This window comes from Chrysochloris asiatica, unplaced genomic scaffold, assembly GCF_000296735.1.
Source record: "Chrysochloris asiatica unplaced genomic scaffold, ChrAsi1.0 scaffold00037, whole genome shotgun sequence".
Lineage (NCBI taxonomy): Eukaryota > Metazoa > Chordata > Mammalia > Afrosoricida > Chrysochloridae > Chrysochloris > Chrysochloris asiatica.
The window spans coordinates 103,775-113,634 of NW_006408555.1; the positions used below are offsets into that span (position 1 = coordinate 103,775).

The following is a 9,860-nucleotide window of genomic DNA, read 5'->3' on the forward strand; positions in this document are numbered from 1 at the left end:
CAGGGACAGCTGCAGCCAGCATGAGTGAGGGTCTGCGTGCGGTGGGGGTGGGGCAGGGGCAGTGAGGAGGGAGTTTCTGGGCAGACCCCAAACCACCCCTGCAGAAGAGAACTCTGGCCCCAGCTGGTCTGTGCAGCCAACATCCATAGTGTCTGCTTGCTCCTTGAGACCCCCCTGGAGTTGTCACAGCCTGACCCAGCTCTGGGCTGGCAGCTGTGGCTCCAAAGGGCACATACCTCTGCATCTTGGAGAGATGAGCAGCCCTCCTAACTCCCCTCCCCACTAGAACGTGAGACCCAGCAGAATCCGTACAATGGTGCTTATCAGGTGAGGGTTCCAAAGTCTCCATGGCAGAACACCACCGGGACATTGGTGCTGGGCTGCCCTCCACCACCCCAGCCTAGGCGTCCACATCTAGTCCAGGATCCTGGAAGAGCGACCGTTTCCTCAGAGTCAAGCGGGCACACTTTGGACAGGTGGTCGAGTTGTCGTAGTAACAGTCCCTGAAGGAAGAGATGGGATCAGGGGACCTCCAGACTCTGCATGTCAGCGGCATTATGAGCCCCCAGACACTGAGTCCCATTGTCCTTCTATAGGCAGGGACACTGAGGGACAGAAATCTGACCCAGGCACATTTGACCACAAGGCCTGGGTAAGGTGGACACATGCCCAAGGCATACAGGGGTCTTCCATGGGATCCCGTCGTCACTAGTCCTCACCTAGGTCCCATGACCAGGATGAATGAGGGCTCAGCTCTTACTGCCACTGCACAGGTTCCCCCCACCCCCATACACACACACACACACAGGCACCCAGGCATTGTGGAGAACACATGGGAGGCCTCAGGACAGTGAATGTTGAAGGGAACACGTGATGCCTGGCAGACACTACATACTACAAGTAGGGGAAGTTGTTTCAGGGTTGGATTGTACTGTGTTCTTTGCTGTGGTATGACAGCTGGGATGTGGGCAGTCGCTGTGATAAACAGCAAGTACCGCATACAAACGTGTGTGGACAGGACATGAGGAGGCGGGATCCATAGAACCCAGGTGTCCCAGCACACACCTCTTAGTAAACAACTGCTTATATAAGAACGAAATAAATGTTATCTTTCTTCTAATTTGTGTGTGCCCTTTTTTTTTAGATAGCCACTAACTCTTTAGACAGTAAATACTAAGTACTTTGAACCTAAGCACTTAATATATGAAAACATTAGGTATTTCTGTTGGCCTAGGGGGCTTCAAAAATATTTTTTTTCTGAGCAGTGCGGATTCCCAAATGAGAACGTTTGGGGAACTGTGGTCTAAGCTAAACCTGAGAAAGAAACATCCATCACCACGGAGGAGGCAGGTGGGTCTCCAGCTCATTCACCATGGCTCTGGGCTGCTGCAGCGTCCCCCTCTCAGCAAACCTCACAGCTCCCATGTTCCCCATAACCTTTCATTTACTCACAGACATAGAGGTCCAACCTCAACTTCCAGGTGAAGGGCTTGGAAAGCTAGGCAGGAGAGGAAACCCGAGGGGGCTGAGCCCACACCCACCTGTGGAAGACCGCAGAGCAGTCTGTGCACACAGAGGTATGGCTGTCGAACGGGAACAGCACGTCTCCTTCTCTGCAGAGCTCACACACGAATCCCTTAGCCTGGCACCGCTGGGGGGTTGGGGACAAGGTGAATGCCAGCTCCAGGCTCGCTGCCTCCCCCACGTCCCCTCAGGGCTGAGAGACCCACAACCTCTCGAGGGACCTACCTCGCAGTCCAGCTTGATGTGCTTGGCGAAGAGTGTATGGGTCTCTGTCAGTGAACAGCTGAGACGGCCCACATGCACGTCCACCAGGTCCTGGACTGAGTACATCTCATCGTTCTCCACAAAATGCTGCCGGTCCTGGAGCTACCAAGGCCACCCAAACACACCCACGAGGTCAGCACCACCAGGCTATCTGCATATACCCACCGCCAAGGCCCAGAGGTGCTCATGGAGTTTGAGGAGGGGTCTGTAACAGGCAGCCCCCCAACAGAATTGAAGCCTGAAGGGTCTACAGGGCAGGAAGGGGCCCAAATTTCCCAAATGGTGTGAGCCCCACTGCCCATCCCAACCCACAGCACCATAGTCTGCTCTGGCCACTGTGGCCTCTCCCCCTGGGGTCCTGCAGGGCCATCATCCCCTCCTCCCACACCTGTCCCCTCAGCCCCCTACCCCCACCTTCTTCCTGATCTGTCCCTGCTCCCTAAGACCTCAGACAGTGCCTGTATACAGCAGGTGCTCAGTAAATGCCTGTCAGATGAACAACTAGGAGGCCTTGAAAAGACTATCTGCCTTCACCCCGCTCAGGGCAGCTTTGCCTTCATACAGCCCACCACAGATTCACAGGCCGCATGACGCCATCTCAGGTTACCTTTGTGAGTAGGTACCTGCCTAGGCTCCCTGGGACAAAGTTTGAGAAATCTTCTCTTCTCAAGCCTGTTCTCTCCGTGTCCCCCAGCCTCCCGTCCTCCCAGTTAATCCACTGGCCGCCTGACCTGCAGAAGTAGACGCGATTCCATGGCCTCCTTGCAGGTGATGAAGTATGGTTTCATGAGCAAGATGTCCTGGCGTAGCTTCTGCAGCAGGAAAGGTATGGGCACCCTGAGCCAGGGTCTACCTCCAAGTTCTCAGGACACCCCAACCACAGCTGCCCACGTGGGGCAGTGCCTGGAGATGCATTCTCTATAGCACAACACTCCTGTATATGCTCATCCACACAGTCCCCCCACACGCCCCTCAGCAAAACCCCACCCGAGGAACCGTCGGCCTCTGGGATCCCAGGACAGGTTCCCAACACTCTTCATCCCTCCCCAGCTCTGTGACCTGAGTTTCTACTTCTCCCACCTCGCCAAGACACTGGCCAGTGCGCTGTCTCTCTCACCATTGGCTAACACAGTGGTGCCTAGCCTCAGCTGGACCTGGTTTGAACTGGGATGGTCAACAGTATAGGGCACACACCAGAACTGGCAGACTTAGTACAAGTAAACTAGCCCAGTAATTTTGTATATTGGTCACATGCTGAAATCATCTTTTGGATATAGCATTAAAATACATCATCAAAGTTAATTGCATCGGTTTCTCTTCACTTATTCAAAGTGACTTCATGCTGAACAGTGGGCTCCGACTGAGAGCGACCTCATCTTTCTCCTGTGGAGTAACTGGGGGACTCCAACCACGGTCTCTGTGGTTCATGGTCTGCTGCTTATCATACGCAGTCACCATGCTTTTAAAGTGACTACTAAACCAAAAACAAACAAACAAACAAATCCCCACCATCTCTGAGTCAATCCCAACTCTGAAATGCTTAATCAAGAGCAGAACTCCTCTATAGGGTTACTGAGACTATATATAAATCTTTACCAGAGTAGACAGTCTCATCCTTCTCCTTTGGAGGAGCTGATGGATTTGAACTGCCAACCTTGTAGTTAGTAGCCCTGTGGTTAACCCATTGTATCACCAGGGCTCCATGTGGCTACCAAAAAAAATAAAAACCTGCCATTCAGTCGATTCCGACTCATAGCAACCCTGTATAATGTTTCCAAGACTCAATCTTTAGGAGAGCAGAAAGCCTCGTCTTTCTCCTGCAGAGCAGCTGCTGAGTTGGAACTGCTGACCTTGTGGTTAGCAGTCCTGTGCTTATCCTACAGTGGCTACAGACAAGTTAAATTACTCAAAGGGCTTCCACATCCCTCTTGGTTGTGCTCTAGGGAAGAAAGCCGAGGTCCCACCAGACTCAGCCCAGATCCCGTCTGCTGCCCCCTCTCACCCAGAGGAGACAGGACCCTGAGACACACAACTCTCCTTCATCACCCAGAGGCCGATGCCCCCATTCCCGGCCCCTCCTCAAGCCCTCACCCGGATCTCCACCAGTTCTTCCACGAAGTTGAACAGCAGAGGGTTGATCTCCCGGAGCCGCAGGACAGGCCTGGACACCATCAAGGCCAGGTAACGCATGCTGCAGCGGGACACCTGGGAGGAGCTAAGTGTCTGGTGCCTGTCCCTCACCCCCAACCCAGGACCTCTCCATCAGTTCTCCGCCCAGGGTAGGCCATGGCCCCTGGCCCTCTTACCTAGGGCCAGCCCTCTGTCCCCTCAGGTCTGCTCAGTGGACTCATTTCCCGAACCACCACACCCTGCCCTAGAATCGTGCCCCCTGACCCGGAACCATGCCCCCACCGCTCTGGGAGGGGTCCCCTTCACCCACACTGCAGCCCCACCTTGCGTGGCTCAAAGTCCCAGTTGTGGATAATACGAGCAGGAATGACCGCCAGGTCGTTCCAGTGGCAGTGGCTACAGTAGTACTGGCCGGTGTAGTCACACTGCCGGGCCTCGCTGGGCACACCTCCTGTGGAGGACAGTGGTAGGGCTGAGGAAGCGTGAGCGCTTGTCCACTGCATCACACCACGCGGTTCACTGTCCAGTGTGATGCGCCCACAGCCAACCTCTTCCAAACACAACTCTTCCTGCTTTTCTCTGAGCCTCAGTTTTGTCATAACTACAATGGGCCCGTCCCAGGAATGGTCTACCAGTCAGTCCAGGAAGACAGTTGGCACTGCTATGCATTTTCTCCCGACCCCTCTTCTCACAGGAAGGAGAGCCTGACCTTCAGCTTCCTTGAACTTAATAAGATGCTGGCCACCCCCAGCAAGGACCACCCCGCCCCCAGTCTGACAGGGACCGCCCCTCAGCGCCTCAATGTTATTTCTCCAATGTGCCCCACCTAACCCTCAACCCCGCCACCCCCACAGCCACCCGGGCCTCACGCAAAGAGATGGGTGCCCGGCATTCAGCACAGCGGTAGTCCTGGCTATCAAGACCTGTCTCGGGGCAGATGTTCAGCTCATACTCGGCTTGGTGGCTGACTTTGGAGCGGACGCAGGGCTTGGAAATGAGGTTCAGGCACTTGCTATGACAACGATAATAACACCCTGGGGAGGGGGGAAATCACATGAGGCTCTGAGAAAGGGAGGGACAACCTGCGGCCCTGGCTTACCTTCAGCTACCAGGACCCCCCTGCCAACTTGGCAGCTAGGCTGATTCTATTCCAACAGCTGCCCCTAAGCCCACCACAAGGGTGACCCTGTGAAGCCTTGTCTAACACCCACCTGGGGTCCCCACTACACTCAGGAAAAGTCCCTGGCTACCTAAGCCTAGCTCTCCTCCACTCCCTGTCAGAAACAGTGCTTCAGCCACACTCTGCTCCTCAGGGTACTGGACACATGCCTACCTTAGGGCCTCAGCATGAATGGTCCCCTCTGCCAGAATATTCTTCCCCAGATATACCCAGGTTTTTACTTTAAATGTCACCTAATACCTTTTAATTCCAAGGAGCTCTGGTAGCATGGTGGTTACAAATCGGGATGCTAACCTCAAGGTCAGCAGTTTGAAACTACCAGCTGTTCCATGGGAGAAAGGTATCGCTTTCTGCTCCCATAAAGATTTACAGCCTCAGAAACCCTATGCAGGGTGGCCATGAGTCAGAATTGACTCCACGGCACACACCCCACCACCTTTTAATTCCATGCTACTTAGTGGCACCTCACCCCAAATACACACTATTCCCCGGTACTGTAGATAAGTACTGGACCACAATGTCAGTTTGAACCACAAGGTCAACAGTTCAAACTCACCAACTGCTCCCTGGAAACCCCATACAGGGTCACTATGAGTCAGAAATGACTCATTAGCATGTAATAACCACCACAATTCCCTTCATTGCTCTCTGACTGACGTATCATCCTGGGTAGCACTATAAGAAACTGTCAACAACAGAAATATTCTCGACCAGCAGAGTCTCCTGTGGCCAAAGTGTTTGGTAATGCAAACTGTAGGACTGAGGAACTGTATTCTTAGCATACTTATTTTAATAAATATAAAGTTGAGGTGCCACATGCGGCTAGAACCATCACCCTGGATAGCACAGTCTGTGCGTGACTCTGATGTTCAAATCTGGTACTGCCAGCACTACACAGGGCTCAGTAAATGTTGATGACACTGGAGAGCATTACTGAACACAGCAGACGTGCGAGTGGCGTTGGGGAGGGGCGGTATCTCTGCTCTGTCCCAGTACCCAGCCCACATGCCCAGCTGAAGCAAGTCTGGGTCACCAGCTCACCTGTGCAGGTGTACCACGTCTGGATGAGCCCCCAGATGATGGTGTTACACTTGTCACAGGTCTGCTTGACGCTCTTGCTCTTCTCCTTATAGAAGCGGTGTTCCAGGAGGACTCGGATGTTGGGTTCATCTTCGTTGGGGTCCTGTGAGGGGACAAAGGCAGGACACAGTTGAGCTCAGTTACCATTTGTAGCTAAGATTTCTGTCTCCCATAGAAGACCCCAGTGCTCACCCAGCATGGCCACTGTGCATACAGACAACCGTTCCCAGCGTCCTTTGCAGCAAGGTACTGCTGTAGGACTGCGTTGGGGCCAAGGGCATGTGAGCAGGAGGGACAGAGGCCCCTTACCCTGCTCCCTGGGGTGCGCATCCAGAAGGTGTGGAGTGGGGCCATCTTGGATTCCTCCAGGGATGGGCACAGCAACAAGATAGGCCCCAAGGTCAACACAAAGCTCTGGGCCATGTACCATGGGTACTTGAGGGGAAAATTTAAGCCATTGTACTGTACAGTATCTTTGTTACCACTGCCTTGTCCTTATCCTAATGACTATTCCACCTTCTAAATCCCCAGAGACATGTACCAGAGCAGGGCAGGCGCAGCCCAGCCAGGAACACACTACTATGGAGACAGCTACAGTTCTCACCCCCAAGATCTACTCCCACTTCTGCCTCTTGAGAAAACCAACCCCTCCCACTCTGGGTCAGATGATTCAAAGTGAAATTAACCCCATTTTGTGTGTGCAGTCCATGGGCATATGACCCAGGCCTGGCCAGTCCGTCACTATGATTGGTTGGGGTGGACACATGACCCAGACCTGACCAATCACCAGGATTAGTTAAAGTGTAGGCATGTGACCTGGGATTGGTTAATGAAAGTCAGGCCTGAGACTCTCTTTAACCCCTGGAATGAAACCTCCCATATGTATGGGGACTGATGAGCAGGAAGAATGAGGTCACAGTTCCTGGGGTACTTCTGCCACCCGTGGGGGAGAGCTTGCCTGAGAATGGACCTGACATGAAAGCTGGTCGGAAATCTTTCCAGGACCAAGCCACTATTCTCTTCTTGGTTTAAGTTAACGTAGGTTGGGTCTCTGTCCTTTGTAACGAACTGAGTCTAGAGTAATTGAAATTAATTTTTGGAACATGGGTGAAGGGCCGATCTTTACCTCCCTCTATACAGAGATGGGCGCTCTGGTAGCGTAGTGGTTATGAATCCAGCTACAAACTGCAAGGTCAGCAGTTCGAAACTACCAGCTGCTCTGTGGGAGAAAGAGGAGGCTTTCTGCTCCCGTAAAGATTTACAAGCCTTGGAAACACTGTTCAGGGACGCTATGGGTCGGGACCGACTCGACAGCACTCAACAACAACAACATACAGAGATGAAGGAGCTCAGGTAGCATCGTGGTTACGAATCGGGCTGCTAACCTCAAGGTCGGCAGTTCAAAACTACCAGCTGTTCCGCGGGAGAAAGATGAGGCTTTCTGCTCCCGCAAAGATTTATAGCCTCGGAAACCCTGTGCAGGGTCACTATGAGTCGGAAATGAGTCCACGGTACTTAACAACAACAATACAGACATGGGGGTCCCTGGGCAACCCCACCTTGAGTTCCTGGAGCTTCAGCCGCAGGTGGATGAGTCGAACCACGGCGTCCTTCTGTTTCTCTGACTGTTCTGGCAGCTCCAGGATCACCTGCTTGCACTCTTCGATGGCCTGTCGTAGCTGCTGCACATCGGAGGCCAAGAACAGGCCCTGCCAGGTGGACAGATGCTCAGACCCCTGCCGAGGCAGGGCCAACCCCATAGACCCTTACACCAGGAGGGACCACAGTCCCTAGTTAAAAGAAGGAAATTCAGGCTCAAGGCACAGGTGAGTTAGCAGTCAGGGTGGGATTCACTCCTGGCCCAGAGTTCTGAAAACCTAATCCAGGATGCTGTTCAAAGGCAACTTCCTTCTTTTAGGTATCTGTTTACTTTGCTGTAGATGCTTTTCTGCATTTCACTTCCTTTTCTTAGCAAGCTTCCTCCTGGAGACAGGATGGCTTCCCTGACAAGCTCAGAGCAGCCGAAGGCACCCCTGCCCCAGCCCACTGATTGCCCTTCCCACACAGCACCCTGGAGGACCCGTGCTCAGTCCCAGGCTAGGAAAAGGACTTGCCCACCCTCAAGAGCTCAGGCGTGGGGATCTGAGATCCCAGGGAAGAGGAGGTTGTGCCTCCCATCAGTCTGTGTCTATAAGAAGTGCTGAAAAGGCTGTTTAAGAGACACAGAATAGGTACATGAATGCTTGTCTACTTAAGGGCTACAGGCAAAATGAAAAAGGAATTAGGATTGGCGCTTCTGGGTGACATTTTAAAATTAAGTTACATTTTGTTTTATTTTAAGCACTAAATGACTTAATATAGGAAAGGACATGGTATTTAAAATTTTTAGAAAGTCTAGAGCAGTGTGAACCAGAGGGCCCCAGTGGAAACGCAAACTCTATTCATCATCACAGTAACGCTGCAGGAACAGAACAGTCACAGTGCAACGAAATTGCATTTTAATGTTAGGGTTCTGTTCAGTCAAAGTTGAATGAGGCTTACATAAAGTCAAAAGGTTTTCATTGTTTTTTAAATTCAAGTTCTTTATGCTTTCATAACAAGAATTCAATGAAATCCCAGTCTAGAACTGATGAAACTAGCTGTGGTTGGGAGGTGGGCAGCACTCCCTTTACTCCCCTGCTCCTACTCTGTGCACAGGACCCCCTAGAATGGGAGTCAACACTCTAGACTTTGCTCTCAAACATCTGAAGGGAAGGAGGGAGGTACAGCCCCAGGCCCCAGCCTCCACTATGCCACCTGTCCTGGGTTCAGGCTGTCTCCGTGGTCCTCAAAGACGTTTTGGTGATGCAGTCAGAGGCATGATCACCTCAGATTCAAGGCTTAGGGCTCCTGTCCTGACTTGAGGTGGAGACTGCTTGCTAAGCTTAAGGAGAGTGGCTTAGAAGGGAGGAGATGGCAGCCAACAAATCGTGGTACCCACCACGTGCAGGCTCTGTGCCTTAGGGCTTATCCATCCTGTTCCCTCCTGGGCCCCCACACCTTACCACGGGACGGGAGAAGTGGTCCTCAGACAGGCCGAGATCCATCACGCACTCGGTACACCGGAATTCAGGCTCTGCAGGGGACAGCTCTGGAGGGGCCTCTGTGGGAAGCAGCAAGGGGCAGGAGAGGGAGAGGTCAGCAACTCCTTCTGGTCCTCCTGCCTCTCCTCAGGGTGGAGCTGGGGTGCTGGGCTGGGGAGGGCCCTAGGTGGGGGGAGGCCCCATAGGGGCACAGTGGGGCAGGGTTCCTGCCCCACCTGTGCACCTACTTGATGACTTTTTAAGACACATACGCCTGGTGCGATTAGGAAAGAGCTCTTCAAAAGATGATGTAGAGCTAGTCAGCATCAAGAAAACCCATAGCAGCTTTATGGGCACATCCCAAGGTCCTAGAGATGCCTTGTTTATATAAATATGTGTGGATTAAAAACAGGTGGCTGGCTATATTACACTCAACAGACAGAAACTGAAAGCCTTCCCTCTGCAAACAGGAACCAGACAAGGATGCCCTTTGTCATCACTCCTATTCAATATTGTGCTGGAAGTCTTAGCAAGAGCTATATGGCAAGACAGGGAAATTAAAGGCATCCAAATTGGCAAAGAGGAAGTAAAACTCTCCCTATTTGCAAACGATATGATCC

General features: G+C 52.5%; 1 protein-coding gene across 4 annotated transcripts in view; it reads right to left on the bottom strand.

The window, feature by feature from the left end:
* Positions 1-400: 400 nt before the first annotated feature.
* The window catches only part of DEF8 (differentially expressed in FDCP 8 homolog (mouse)), a 14,095-nt gene continuing 4,635 nt past the window's right edge, over positions 401-9,860 (bottom strand). Inside the window, exons 2-11 of one of the 4 annotated variants that reach the window (XM_006860092.1) lie at positions 9,223-9,306; positions 7,738-7,887; positions 6,140-6,281; positions 4,788-4,952; positions 4,242-4,369; positions 3,880-3,993; positions 2,520-2,600; positions 1,750-1,890; positions 1,542-1,651; positions 401-503 (exon numbers count right to left, since the gene is read on the bottom strand). In XM_006860092.1, coding sequence (XP_006860154.1) covers positions 401-503; positions 1,542-1,651; positions 1,750-1,890; positions 2,520-2,600; positions 3,880-3,993; positions 4,242-4,369; positions 4,788-4,952; positions 6,140-6,281; positions 7,738-7,887; positions 9,223-9,306 — 1,218 coding nt within the window. Of the gene's footprint in view, positions 504-1,541; positions 1,652-1,749; positions 1,891-2,519; positions 2,601-3,879; positions 3,994-4,241; positions 4,370-4,787; positions 4,953-6,139; positions 6,282-7,737; positions 7,888-9,222; positions 9,321-9,860 lie in introns of all 4 variants that reach the window. The other 3 variants (XM_006860093.1, XM_006860090.1, XM_006860091.1) reach the window with 3 other exon arrangements.